The 15491-nt window shown below is 36.4% G+C and overlaps 1 protein-coding gene across 6 annotated transcripts in view; it reads left to right on the forward strand.

The window, feature by feature from the left end:
- FRY (FRY microtubule binding protein) overlaps positions 1-15491 on the forward strand; it is a 206451-nt gene that overhangs the window by 125422 nt on the left and 65538 nt on the right. For all 6 annotated transcript variants that reach the window (XM_061993519.1, XM_061993487.1, XM_061993504.1 and 3 more), the window contains exons 21-32: positions 254-513; positions 816-1005; positions 1382-1506; positions 1686-1743; positions 4980-5071; positions 5270-5442; positions 8402-8562; positions 9387-9497; positions 10658-10812; positions 12687-12786; positions 13124-13295; positions 15034-15290. In XM_061993519.1, the coding sequence (XP_061849503.1) occupies positions 254-513; positions 816-1005; positions 1382-1506; positions 1686-1743; positions 4980-5071; positions 5270-5442; positions 8402-8562; positions 9387-9497; positions 10658-10812; positions 12687-12786; positions 13124-13295; positions 15034-15290 (1854 nt within the window). The remainder of the gene's footprint in view (positions 1-253; positions 514-815; positions 1006-1381; positions 1507-1685; positions 1744-4979; positions 5072-5269; positions 5443-8401; positions 8563-9386; positions 9498-10657; positions 10813-12686; positions 12787-13123; positions 13296-15033; positions 15291-15491) is intronic.

The raw sequence follows: 15491 nt of genomic DNA on the forward strand, positions 1-15491 counted from the left end.
GGAGTTTAAGAGCAAGTTATTGTGCATATTATAGTAATTGGAGCTTTAAAGAAGAACTAGAGGGGAAATAATGAGGTAACTTTTATCAGCTCCTCCTGAGCGAAAGGGCAATGTCATGGGGAGTGTTAAGGTGTTGGTCTAAAAAATCCAATAGAAGTTGGCCACGGAGCTTGAAAATAAATACAAGTACTGAGAGGAGTCATGTCAGGGAGTAAATGATTGTCACTGTGACTTTTATCTTTTCTATCCATAGACAACAATCCCATTGACACACAGTGTGGATTTGCAGTGGCTGGTGGAGTGGAATGCCGTCCTAGTAAATAGCCATTATGATGTGAAAAGTCCTTCTCATGTCTGGATATTTGCACAGTCCGTTAAAGACCCATGGGTTCTCTGCCTCTTCAGCTTTCTTAGGCAGGAGAATTTGCCAAAACATTGTCCTACAGCTCTCAGCTATGCTTGGCCGTACGCTTTCACAAGGCTACAGCTGATAATGCCTCTTGTGGATCCAAAGTAAGCTGCAGTCTGTATCTAACTTCCATTTTTATGGATTGTGTGATTTTAATACAAGCATTTTTTAGTCTCAGTTTCAGTCTGTAAATCCTACAAGGTGCTATTCAGTATTGAGTTTCATAATTGCAAATTGTAAGGTGGAAAACTGTGGTTTTCTGCCTTCATTGGTTTTTCCTGTGTCATGTCATGTTGAATTGCGGCTAGTGGATAGGTGACACGTTTTATTCCCTTTTGAAGTATTTTGAGATGCTGCATAGGTAAGACTGGAAAATTATTTATTTTAACTTATTTTTAAATTCTAGTATTCCTGTTAATGCAAAGAAAACAAGTACAGCAAGCAGTGGAGACAACTATGTTACTTTGTGGAGAAACTATCTTATTCTCTGTTTTGGAGTAGCAAAGCCCAGTATTATGAGCCCAGGACACTTGCGTGCTTCAACACCAGAGATCATGGCTACTACTCCTGATGGAACTGCAAACTATGATAACAAGGTGATGCATCCTCTTTCAAACAAATTATTCATCTAGGAGAGTTTTAAACTGCATCTGCATGCAAAATGCAATTACTGGAATATTGTATTAAACAACAAGTTAAATAAAATACAATAATCTGAATGAAAGCAAAGAGATTTCCTGATGTAGTTAGTTATTTATTTCCTGGTGTATTTATTTATTAGGCCTCACTGATACGGTTGTGATGTAGCAGACATACAACTAGTGTATTGATATCCCTAAGAGTGAAACAATTTCAGCACAATTAAAATTATATATTGATTCTTGAACAATGGGGTTTTTTTGGTAAAAAAAATGTATTTACTTAATGTTGATAATCCTGACATATGTCAATAATTTCTGAAATACATTTTAGGCTATTGGAACTCCATCTGTTGGAGTCTTACTAAAGCAACTAGTGCCTTTGATGAGACTTGAAAGCATAGAAATAACAGAATCGCTTGTATTAGGATTTGGAAGAACAAATTCCCTTGTTTTCAGGTACTTTCCCACTTACCATATTCTCAATTATTTACCTTTAATCCAAATGCAGTATTTTTGTTGTAATTTAAATGTACAGTGTTAAGTGTTGTGTGATTTGCACTTTACATATCTTTTTATATATTGCTTTCCATGGGAGACTAGGTTCTGTTTACAAAGGTTTTTTGTTTTTAATTTAGGGAATTAGTAGAAGAACTTCACCCACTAATGAAAGAAGCCCTGGAAAGAAGACCAGAGGTTAGTTGCAGAAACAAAATATGCTATTTTTTTTAAACTGCAAAATTAAAAGTTTACATTCTGTCTCTTTAAATTATGAAGATATAACTTTGTATTAACTAACAAGTAAAGCTCTGTATTCAACAAGAATGTTATTAATTGTGTGTAAGAATTAGTTTAATGTAACTTCTATCAATGATAACAAAATATACGATATAGAAGTCTACTCTGAGGGAAAATTTCCAGTCAAATGTAGAACTTTATTGTATGGAACTCAAATATATTGGAAATCCACTTTAAATATCTGGAAAAAGTACCTTTTAACACAGCTGAACTAGAAGCATGTTTCACAGCAGTCTCCAGGTATGCTTTTTATTTGCAGGCCAGACAGGGGCACCTATTTCAACTTCAGTTGACTACCTTTTTTCATTCTAAATACAACAGGTTAATTGACAAATTCACTAGTGTTTTGGTCTTCATTGTAGTACTCTCTTTTGTTAGTAGTGCTAGAAGTAATCTCAACAGGTTATCTGATAGATGTTGTCTAAACTGTTCTTAAAAACTTCTGGTAATAGACTCTGCAGCATCAGTAAGAAACTTAGGGGATGTGTCTATGCAGCTAAACAGGAAAACCGTGGAAGAAACTTCAGTACTATACCCAAGTTGCTGTTCAGCTTAAATTTCCCTCACTGGCTTTTGGACCATTCCAGCTGTCTCCAAGACAGAAATCTGAGATGGCTGTGGAGGGAGCTCACTCCTAGGGACAAGACACAGAAGGCACCAAGCCACCAGACACAGTGTTTCAAACTACCCCACCTGTGTTTGCGCTGCTGTGCTTCCCCATATCCCCTCCCTCACTCTGTGCAGCAGCTTACAGGTCAAGTTGCAAAGTCGTGACTCTGGCAGCGGCACAGCCCTCAGGTTAGAGCAGAGAGTTTGTAACCACAGTGGTGCTTCTCTTGGGCGAGAGAAGCATTGCATGAGTCCTGCTAAGCAACAGGGACATAGGCAGCCTTCTTGAGGTCTTCTGGAGCAGTGTGACTATGAGGCAGCCTATGCTACTTGAATCAGAGCCACAGTCTGTGTCTGTGTTTACCAGTGTAGACACAGCCATTGTGACCATGCAGTTCTGCTGACAAGTCTACGTTACACCAACCAGTGTGTGTACACTTCTGTGTGCAGTGTGAATACACTTCTGTGCACTTCTGTGTACAGAAAGTAAAGTTCTTGCATTAATACTGTCCTCTACTCAGGCTTGTTTATATGATTCTCAAGCAATGTCAAACTATGTTCACTGCTGTGGCCTCCACAGCAGTTTCAATAAGGTGTCATGACCGTGACCTGATGTGCTGTTGCCATCTGCCAAGCCCCAGACTTTGGTGCGGAAGCCATGCAGAGAATGGCGGTCAGAAAGGAGTTAGAGACTCTCAGCTATGTCTAATATGGAAATAAACAATAATTAATTCTCTTATCAGGTGCTTCATTCATGTTACATTTTATGTGGACTATTCTTAATAATTCTCTCTCTGGCAAACTTCCACTAACATTTCCACTCTGTGTTGCTTAACACCTTAATTCACTTGTGTGCCTTCCATCCCTATGAATTCATTGATTTGAAGGTCACTTGTTTTGATACTGAGCAGAAGTGGATTAATACACATTACTTGCCTCTGCATTTCTGCCTATGCACTATTGAAAACAACTTAGACTTGAAAAGCGTTTTCTGGAGATATACATATCCAGTCTACGCTCAGGACGGGAATCACAAGAATACAGAGGTTTAGAGTGTGCTGTAAGAGTAAATGTAACACTTGGAAATGTCAGTAGAGGAATGTGAAAACAAGAGACTGCAATATTAATTCCTGCATTGCTCTTGATACGAAGAGCAAAGCCACCTTCTTGCAAGCAGCAACACTGGTAAACGCAGGAGTGACTGTATGGGTCGTGTATCTGTAGAGAGCATGGCAGGCCACCCTGTCAGCAGGCTGATATCCAACACATGAGAAATAATGTCCTTGAACCAACATATGCTAGAAAGAGAGTTACCAGCGCCACCAAGAAATGCAGGGTTAAATCAAACTGAACCGTTTCAACCCTGGCACAGAGCATACTAGGTCACCTCTGACACTGTTTGCAGCTGTGCCTTTTAAATTGTGAGTTACAACAAAACTCCTTTTTTCTCTACGTGTGTTTCCTAGAAGCTTTAAGGTGTAAAGGAAGAACAGAGCTCTCAATAGGATAAATACATTGGCATACTGATTTGAGTAAAAACCTTGGCTGGTATGTTTCAGTCTGCCAGTCCTGGTCAGAATACCAGGGAAAGCATCAGTTCCTTTTCCCAAGCATCTGCTACTGGCCATTGGCAGAGCCAGAGTACTAGGTGACATAAGCCTTTGATCTGTCCCAGTATTTCCAGTCTTACGCTCTGAAGAGGAAAATTTGAGCTTTCTTTGAGCTTTGCTTTTCCTGGCAGCAGATTTCTCTGAGTGCAATAGTAGCTTTTTGACCTCACATTTTTTTTGGCTTAGTGGAGATGAAGGATACAAAGAAAAAAGTCAATTTAGCCCTTTATCAAAGAGGAGACCTCATTGCTTTCAAATCTTTCAAGGCAAGATAGAAGACAGAAAGGATAGCTTTCTAGAAGATAATGAGATACAATGGACCCGTTAACAACAGTGCAGTCCTGTTCTGTGGAGGAGTATATTAACAGTCTGTACAGCCAATGCGATCAACACATCCAAGAGTGTACTAGACCAGTATCTGCTCGGAGCTAACTTGAATACCAGTAATCATGTAGCTGCAGCATTTCCAAGTTCAAGTATTTTCCTGAGGTCTAGATATCTGTTCTGCACTTTGCAAAGCTTCCAGCACCCAAAATAAATCGTGTTAAGCTAACAGGAATATCCTTGCTACCTGAAGACAACATGTTTATTGGCACAGAAATCTTGACTATTAATTAATTTTTTATCCAGTGTTTCATTGTTTTGTTTCCACTTTTTTGATGAAGACTGAAGCAGCTGTTAACAGTTTGTTCAAAAACAGCTAAAAAGACAAAAAAGATCATATTTAGTTCTGTGTTAATTGAGAAGCACACTGTTACAATGAAATGTCCAAAAGCAATCAACTTCCTTCATTAAGAAAATGCTCAAACTGGAATTCTTCTATCTCACTACTGTACTAACATTTCTGAAGTTACTAGTTTTTAATGTATATGCAGCTATGCGTATAAAAAAATCATTGTGTTTTTAAATTCCAAGAACAAGAAGCGTCGAGAACGACGAGATCTACTGAGACTGCAATTACTGCGGATTTTTGAGCTACTTGCTGATGCTGGTGTTATAAGTGACAGGTAGGACTATCATTCATCACAAATATTGATCTTTAAGTGAAATAATTTTCGTTGTTTTTCACTGACTTTATGCCGGTATGGTCTTTGAAGAATTGTATAATGTGTCAGATATAGAGAGATTTATATGTATTTCTTTAGAAAGCTGTAGTATAACTACACTATTATTCCATACTAATGTACAGTTTTCCTTTGTGCTAGTACAAATGGAGCCTTAGAAAGGGATACGTTAGCCCTTGGAGCCTTGTTCTTGGAGTATGTTGATCTGACTCGCATGCTTCTGGAGGCTGAAAATGATAAAGAAGTCGAAATCCTTAAGGATATGAGAGCACATTTCAGTGCAATGATTGCCAACTTGATTCAGTGTGTTCCAGGTATGGTGCTAAATTGTATGTATTGGAAAAGTAGGTTTTATTTCTCTTTCCTTCTGTGGTGTTTTTCACTGCTTGTAATTGTCATATAATAAATGTAAAAGGCACACAAATGCATTCAAAACTCTATTAAGAGTCAAATAAAAGCCCAGAAAGCTTGATGAAGCTTGTAATATTCATAGACGAGAATCACCTCTTTCAGGAGCTGGGGATGTTTAGCCTAGAGGAGGCTGAGAGGAGATACAATCACTCTTTACATCTATCTGAAGATGAGTTGTAGTGAGGTGGGAGTTGATTTCTTCCCTCCAATAACAAATGATAGAACATGAGGAAATGGGTTTAAGGTGCACCGGGGAAGGTTTGGATTGGACATCAGGAAGAACTTTTTCACTGAGAGGATTATTAAGCGTTGGAACAGGCTGCCCAGGGAGATGGTGAAGACCCTGGAGACATTTGAAAGATGCAAAGATGAGGTGCTGAGGGACATGATTTAGTTTAGTGATGGTCTTGGCAATGTGAGGTTAGTGGTTGGGCTTGATGATCTTAAAGGTCTTTTCCAACTGTAATAATTCTTCTATATGCTGAAAGCCCAGCGAAGTGATTGTCTGTAGCCTCTAGGGGCCACAGATTTCTTTGACATAGGGCATTATTTTCTTGCCTTTGACATTATTGTCAGAGTCTTCATAATCTCAGATAGGTTTTGAAGAATATAGGTAGGTAGGTACATAAAATGTACAGTATTAAGTGGAGTGCCGAGATGCTGAGACTCTATCCCATGTTACCAGATTCCAGTTGTATAGGTGTCATGGTTTAACTCCAGCCAGCAACTGAGCACCATGTAACCTCTTGCTCACTGCCTCCCTCACACCCTCAGTGGAATGGGCAAGAAAATCAGAGGAAAAAAGTTCAAACTCATCAGTTGGGGTAATAACAGTTTACTTAGTTTAGTAAGTAAAATGAAATAGAATATAATAATAACAATAGTAACATATAATAACACTTGTAAGGAAAAGGAATGTAACAGAGAGAATTAAAACCCAACGAAAACAAAACAATAAAACCCACAAAACCAATGCATTTGCTCACCACCTGCTGACCAGTGCCTGAGCAGCCATCCTTCCCCCTCACCACACCCCTACTCACCCAGTTTGTATACTAGGCATGACATCCTGTGTTATGGAATAGCTCTGATCAGCTGTTCTGGCCATGCTCTCTTCCAACCTCTTGCGTCACTCCCAGCATACTAGCTGGTGGAGTAGGGTGAGAAGCAGAAAAGACCTTGATGCTACGTAAGCATTGCTTATTGTTAGTGAAAACATCCTTGTGCTTTTAACACTATTCTCAGCACGTACCCAAAATTTAGCCCTGTAGCAGCTAATAGGAAGAAAAACAATTCTATCCTAGCCAAAACCAGGACGATAGAAAAGATTTTTCCATCTGATGTTGTGCTTTTTGTGTATTGCAAGATCACTTCAGAAATCCAATGTAATTCCATTAACAAAAAAAAGTTTTTTAAAGTGTACTTTAAAAGCCTTCACGTGTTTACTGGGAGATGAGGTCTGGATCTTACTCAGTCTACATAAATCTGCTATCTCCAGATCATCTGTGACAGGATACAGAAGCACTGGTAGCAACAAATACCAAGGAGTTCAAAAGAGTGAAGTAAGGGAATAAATAATGTACAAATGCTCTTGTTTAAGTTTCCAGTATTCAAATTTTGTCAAAGTTATATCAAAGTTATCAAAGTCAAATTTTATTCAAAGTTTATCAAAGTCAGGTAGAAAATATATAAAAATTATAAAATAGTTGAACAAAATACAGAAAAAATGGCTTCCCTATCGTTTTCATTTAAGACAGTAAAAAAATCCCTTTGAACTGAGTAGTGTCAACTTCTTAGCTGCTGATAACAAAATAGAGAATTTCTGTCCTTTATTCCTCTTCTAAATGAGGCTCATTAACAATATAGAATTTCTCAAGTACTTACTTTGCCATGAGTATTTGCAAGGGCCTTCCTCTTCGCATTCATTCTCATGTTCTACAAAGCAAGTGAACAGTGACTTCATGTTGTATGACTTTTCCTCAGTGAAACAGCCACATTTTGAGAGAATACAATAATGACTTGTATAAATAAAATAATAACATTTTGATAGTTCAGAGATGTATTTTCTTCAAACAACACAACTTTAAAATATATCAATAACTAGCAAAGCCATAACATTTAAGTTCTGGCAAAGAAATGTTTGTTGTGTCAACACCTATCATCTTCAGCCACTGTTCATTTTGATTTGTGTTAGTATTGTCTAGTTAGATTTTGTTGGCTTCAGCACAGTTTCTAGGTGAAAAATAATTGACCACTAGCAGTTTGCCAGTTTCTTTAATAAATATAGTACCACCTCTGGCATCATGTTTTGCTTAGGGGAGTTAAAACTTTTGTTTAAAATACTTCTTTTGTTCTTTTTCTGCATGTGTTTAGGAATTCATAGATACTTTTCATTTGCTCAGAAAATATACTACATTTTTGTCATAAAGAAACAGGCACTAAGTTTCTTTTGTTTCTCTTCCCTACCTATTATCGTATTAGAATAAGACATATGTGTTATTTGGGCTTACATTTAAAGAATTGGAAAAAAACCCAAGTAAATATTTGCCACTAAAGGAATTCAAGAGGCAGTGAAAAGCTGGATTCTATAATTAGTTTTTTTCATGCTGTTTCTGAAGTCAGATATACCTGCTGGTATAACTACACGTTAATTCACAGCTGAAGGTTCTTAGAAATATGATGGATCTTACTCACTCCATTAGATTTTCAAAAGGAGCTTAGATACTTGGGAATAAGTGTATGTTGAACATTTAAGAAAAACTCCCTTTTTGTAGAAATTTTAAATTCATCTTGTCAGTTCTGCCACATGAACTTGTATTTTACATTAACAAATCACAACTACTTGTATTTCTGTTCATTTAGTTCACCACAGGAGATTTCTCTTCCCTCAGCAGAGCTTGAGGCATCACCTGTTCATCTTATTCAGCCAATGGGCAGGACCTTTCAGTATTATGTTCACACCGCTGGACCGTTACAGTGACAGAAATCATCAGATTACAAGATACCAATATTGTGCATTAAAGGTATTAAAGTTTCACTGTTGTAATCCTAACTAGCATTTCTCCATTCAAAATACAAGCAGCTGTGGGGTTTGTTTCCTTTTATTTTGTAGAAATTTAAATTGACATATGTGGTACAAACTTGTGCACTCATATGTATGTGTACAGTGGTATCCTGAAATATAACTGTATAAACCACTGAAGTTATGCAATTTTTTCTTTATAGCCACTTTTCAAGGCTAATTATCCTCAAAAAAAAAAATAGAATTATGTTTGAAATGCATTTAAAAATTATACTTAGTTGTTCATTAACAGGTTATCAGATTCAGTAAGGGGATCTTAGGCTCTGAAATTAAATATAGCACCAATTCAGTATCAGATGCATATCTCAGGACTGTCTCCCATGCTTCCCTGAAGACATGCTCAATAATAATAAAATACTTTTCTATCAAAACCAGTTGCAACTCCTCCACATACATAAGCTGGGAAAATAATAACTTATGTATATATATCAACTGCATCACTTGAAACATCTGTGGATTTTAATTGGATTTGTAGCTTCATTTGTGAAGACTGGGAAAAAGGACAAAATATATTTTGAGGAATGAGGGATCTGGGCTGTAGTATTCCTTCCAAAATTCTCAAACTGAGCATTATCTTGAATCCAGTAATATCTATACCAAGGTAATGAATGAAATCTAGCATAATCAACTGTTACCATTTTCAACATAGTTATTTCAAAAGGAAAAACGAGTAGCAGTCCTGTTAACTTAGATCTGAACTTAAATCATTCTGAAAGGTTCATTCATGCTACTTTCTCATTTAACTAAAGTTTCTTATGCTTTTAGGCCATGTCGGCTGTGCTCTGCTGTGGACCTGTGTTTGATAATGTTGGTCTTTCCCCTGACGGATATCTTTACAAATGGCTTGATAACATTCTAGCTTGTCAAGATTTACGTGTAAGTACTCACTAAAATGCAACACTGATTAATAATTTCAGTCTCTCTACTGGGTGCATAAAGAGTTTGCAACTGTAAGAACTGTGACTCTGCACAATCTGTTTTGAGCAGGAAACAATAGCTTTATGCAGGGTTCTAATATAAAAGTGTAATTCATTTAAAAGCAGTTAAACAGTTAAAGATCTATTATTCCTGAAAATATCATGTAGGGAAATAAGAAGCTAAAAAAAATGCTTTATGGCTCAGTGTTCTGTGCATCAGAAATTTAGGCTTTTCATCTGCTGATAAGGGTTAAAAATGCATGGGCTCAAAAATATTTGTCCTTCTATTTGGATAGATGAAATTTGTTTCGCCAAAAGCTAATCACTATAATCCATGATTAGTCCTTGTAACAGTGGACTGTAGCTAAACTGCATTGCCTATAAAACTAGTTTAGATTTAGGTCCATTAACATTAAATATCATTTGCAGTCTTTACAAGTACCTACACTTGGTGACAGAAAATTAATAGACTTTAGTATTTTGTGTTCCAGTACTATTCTCTACTGAAGGAACACACAAAGACACAGTCTAAGCTTTAGTTGTGATGTAGTAGTGATGGGACAAGGATTAAATTATACAAGGTCTGTGGGGACAGTTGTTAGATTGCTTGATGTAGTTGGATTAAACACACAAGTTTTCAGACCTCCTGGCTAGCAAAAGGTATTTTTCTTTGTCTACATTACTTCTGTGTTAGTCAGAAGAAGGATAATTATGAAAATATGTCCCTTCATGAAACTCACATGAAGTAGGAAACAAACACATAACAAATCATTTAACCAGTACAAATATAAGTTGCCCAAGAACACCTATCAACTGTCTTAGATTTTCCAAAGCTCTGATTTGTTCCATGCTTAACTTTGGAAACCTCCTTTGAACATTTACTTCACTTACGCAGTCTTTGTACAGACAATATTCTTTCAAATGAGGGGTTTTGAAAACTGAGACACATTTCAACTCTGCTATCTCTAAAACAAATTTCTTATCAATGTTCTGATTTCTTTTTACTTTTTCAATACTGTATTTTCCTCTTGTTTTGCCTGTGTCACTCTTAGGAATTGTGGAGGGTAATATATTTGATCTCACCAATCATCCTGTTCTGACATGTATTTGCTTGCTCAGGTTCATCAGCTTGGCTGCGAAGTTGTAGTCCTGTTGCTAGAACTGAATCCTGATCAAATCAATCTCTTCAACTGGGCTATAGATCGATGTTATACTGGATCGTACCAGCTCGCCTCTGGATGTTTCAAAGCCATTGCAACTGTGTGTGGAAGCAGGTATTAATTAATCTATTAATCCACATTTTCAAATGTAAAGAAAAATGTAGGTTCAGCTTGTGTTCCAAAGAACACAAGTCACACTGTTATGTCATATCCTCTCAAAAAGCTCTTGGGGACTGTGTGACTTTAGTTCCATGATTCTAAAAAGAAAGTGATATACTTTGTGGAAGATCCTCTTACTATATATATATATATTTGAAATCTGGCATTTTGATGTTGTTTTGCTCAGGAAGACACAAAATAAACACAATGCTTTACTCTGAACATAAGTCATAAATCTCATTTCAGAAGATTCGGCATGATTTTTCATTTAATATATAAAAGTTAGAATGTTTCAAATTATTTGTTAGCTCAAAAGTTATTATTTTGTTAATTTTCTGTCTGGCTTTCATTGGATTTGGTTATCTGTCCCTTTTTTGGTGACTGATACCATCGCTGCTACTAATGTTAAGTAAGCACAAGCTACATGAAGACACAAATACAAATACTGGTTTTGTGTCAGGCCCTCAGGAAAAAAAAACCCATTATTTTTTAATCTTTTCAAGACAAAAGTTATAGGAATGTTATGGTAGTCTAAAAAATAGGTAATTTGCACCTAATTAAAATCTAAACATTTTAGTCTTGACTAGGTGCGTGGTGAGCGTACTTCAAGAGGGAAATACTTGAGATGGAGCAAATTGAAACAAGCCAAGTAATTCAGAATTTATCTGTAAAACCTTTTTGTTCTTACAGGAAGAACTAGACTTTAGACTGTATTACACTGAGATTTTAAAAATAGAAATGCAATTTTGTGTTTGCAAGTTGAGTTATTTTAAGAGGTTTTTTGTTTAGTGAACATATAAACACATCAGATTTTCAGCCAATGTATTTCCTTAGATTGTGTTACCTATGCCACTGCATCCTAAAAAGTAGTCTTTCACATGCTTACAGTAAAAATTAAGAGTATTATCTTAATTATTTACTTTGAAGGGAAAGTCTGATTTCTTTCAAGTTAGGGATTTTATTAATATTTGAAAGCAGTTAACAGTATTTCCTTTATCATCTATCCATATGTGTAGAGAGGCCACCGATTAACCTACTTGTAAAATGAGCTGCTCCTGCAAAGAGGCTACAACCCTTAACTTCTTTTTTATTATTGTTTTTTAAACTTAATGGAAAGGCAAAGAGATAGGTGTAGAGGGTGCATGGCGTCTAGTATTTGGAATTGTCAAGATTGTCTCATGCCACGCATGCATTTGCCATATTTTTGTAAACATTTAAATATCCAAATAGACATTCTGCAGCATTTACAAATCATTATGAAAAAGTGGAAGTTTCATGAAAATCCAAATATTGTGATATGAGTTGACATTATAAATAGTGGAGTTTTTGTGATGTTCTTTGTGTTTACTCTTTGAAAACAGTTTTGATAGAACTGTCTGACATCTGAGAATGTTCATCTCAGAGAGGGCACCTTTTCTCCAAAGGGACTTGGTTTAAGGCTTGGCTTAAGAAGGAGTACTTTAGCCCTGGAATACTTTACCCCCGGAAATTTTTGTGCTACTCATCTCCTCTCATTACTGTTGGCCTGTCCTATAAATAGTTTATGTTATGAATTAAAATGAACTGACAGTTATAGACCCAGGTATTGCATTTCTCGCTGTGGGTAACTCAGTGCATTCCTAAGGTAATTATAAATAATCCTTTCTTTCTTCCTGTTCACCAGATGGTCCTTTGATCAGGCAGTGTGTATTCATAAAAGCTCCCTTTCCCATAATCTAGTGATAGAACAAAGAAAAGAAAGATGATATCCTCTTTAGACCATAAATCATAGTGAATATGATCTGCGTTCCTCACCAACATTCACAAAAATGAACTGTTTATTCTTCTAGGAACTACCCTTTTGATATAGTGACGCTTCTAAACTTGGTGCTGTTCAAGGCGTCTGACACCAACAGAGAGATTTATGAAATTTCCATGCAACTTATGCAGGCACGTATCAGCTACTTTTTAAAAAAAAAACCAACCAAATGCATGTGTCCTTCTATCTTTGGGGGTTTTTTTTGTGAACTTATTAAGTACAGTTTATTTCCTTTTCAGTTTTGTTTTGAAAATAAACAATCAATTTTCTCTTGGCTATAAATACTTACGGGGACTCTTTATATAAAAACTAATGGAAAAATATTAGGTATGGTGCATTTAAAATTTGGAAAGTTTTGAAAGATCCAAAGGATATGGATCATTCTTTGATATCTAATCTTGAAATGCTGATATTTCCTGAATTAATGACTTTTTATTATCTCATTGCATTATATTTTCTCTGTTATAGATCCTTGAATCAAAGCTTTTTGTTTATTCAAAAAAGGTGGCTGAGCAGAGACCAGGCAGTATCTTGTACGGTACACATGGTCCATTGCCACCTCTTTACAGTGTTTCACTTACTCTTCTGTCATATGAACTTGCAAGGATGTATCCTGAACTTACCCTTCCACTTTTTTCAGGTACCTTTATCTATTTGATTTATTATCTACTTTACTTTTTTTGTACAAATTGTAGAGTGCTGAGACGTTTCCACCTGTGAACAGCAATTCTGCTTATAAATTTAGCTTGACCTGGTTATATTCTAGTTCAGATTAAATCAGGTTTAGGAATGCAATGTGTATTTTCTAGAGGCACTTAATCAAAATACAGAATAGCTATTTAAAAACCTTGGTTGTGGATTCTGTGCTGCTTGTGTCAGGGTAACTTTGAAATTACAAGGACCCTGGAAAAGTTAAAGTGACATTGGCAAACTCTAATAGATTCTCATGTGAAGCGTAGTGATTCTTCTTATACATACACTTACAGAGATGATAGGTGTGAGGACAGAATTCTTCATTTTGTATAAACAAGACTTTAACTTTGGGAAGATTGATTTTGTGTGTCCAGTTTTACCAATTATTTGAATCACTCTGAATGAGTGATCTCTGCTGCCTTCTGTTATTTGTCACATCTGCAAAGCCATTAGTATTGTTTTAATCTTGTCAAAAATACATTTTGTCATGATTACTGAGAAAAGTGTTAAAGAATCAGACCTGTAGGAGCACTATTCAGAATATCTCCACTCTGAGACCATTGCTGGGAACAATTATATTTGGAGACCCATCTGTCTTGTTTAATTTATCTAATGTGTTGCTCTAGTTTTTGAATAACAGAATGCAATATCTGTTATCATGGGAAGTCTTCCTGTCTCTTAGAAACCCTTTCTGTTGTTTTTAATCAGTCTGTAGGGGCAGGAGAAAGGATAAGGGAACAATACATCGTTCATTTCTTAGTGCTCAAGATACCATGAGTTATGAAGAAGTGGTGTAGGGAAATACTGGTGACTCCTTTGTCTTTAAAACAGCAAATGTTGTTCATTATTACTACTGCCATCTATTCATGTTGCTTTAGTAGCCGTGAACTAAGGTGCACAGTCCGAATCGGAGCTCTTTCTATACATCTAGAATCATAAGGAGAGAGAACAGTGCGTGTCTTGAAGATTTCTTAAGAACAGGCAGTGAGGAAAAAAAGATGTTAACTGTACTGATTTTACAAAAGAGTTCTGGCAAAGAGAGCTAATGTGGTTCACCTTGGCAGGAAGCCTGTCACTTTATTTCTTATCCCAGATTTGCCAAAGCCCTTTCCCTTACAGTGACTTTTCTTTTTTTGTAAACTATATAAAATTCTGTATACAGCACTCCTGGATTGTCAGCCGACTATGAATTTTATAGGCCTCCCCACAGGAAACAAGACTTCTGATATATGCAAAATGTTTTGGTAAATTCATTATAGTGTCTTAAGATTTAAATAGTATCTTAGAAATGTGGAGGATGATGGAGCACTTGTAAACATTTTTGCATGTTTACTGTAATTCTCCAAAAGCTCTTGAAATTCTAACAGCCAGTAACTGACTGTTTTCCCCCTTTATTGACATCTATCTCAATGCATAATACGGCACAGTGACAAGGAATGACTTTCTGTTTCTGAACCTAGACTATGTTAGTTACTTTAGACAGAAGACCTGATCAATTGCTTGCTGTTTATTGACCATTAAATTGCTGTTTCTCTTCAGGGAGCTTGAGTACATGCTTTTGTGTGTTTGTGGTTTGCAAGGTGAAAATAATCAGATGATCCAAAGCAGAAATCCAGTTTAAACCATGTATTCAAGATTTACTTCATAAACTAACATGTTGTCTTCTTCAACTTTTACTATTTTAGAGGTAAGCCAGAGATTCCCAACAACACACCCAAATGGAAGACAGATCATGCTTACCTATCTGTTACCGTGGCTTCATAATATTGAACTCGTAGACAACAGACTGCTTCTCCCTGGTTCAAGTCCTACCACTCCAGAAGACGAGCTGAAGGACAAGGATGGGGAAATAACAGTCACAAGTGGACTAAAAGGCAATGGCTGGGGCTCTCCCGAGGCCACCTCACTGGTTCTTAATAATCTCATGTATATGACAGCCAAGGTAAAAGAGCAAAACAAACAAACATCTGTAAAAAAATGTCTGAAATATACAAACTTATGTTTCTTAAGCAAAAAGTACTTAGATTTGTTCCCTCTAATGCCAGAAATTTTGCACTGGAGCAGTCTGTGCTAAGCAAACACAACCTTCTTTTTGAAGAAGTTTCCTCACGTTTTCTTTTAGGGATGATACTAAAACTGTTCT

The sequence above is a fragment of the Colius striatus genome, chromosome 1 (assembly GCF_028858725.1).
Source record: "Colius striatus isolate bColStr4 chromosome 1, bColStr4.1.hap1, whole genome shotgun sequence".
Taxonomy (NCBI): Eukaryota; Metazoa; Chordata; class Aves; order Coliiformes; family Coliidae; genus Colius; species Colius striatus.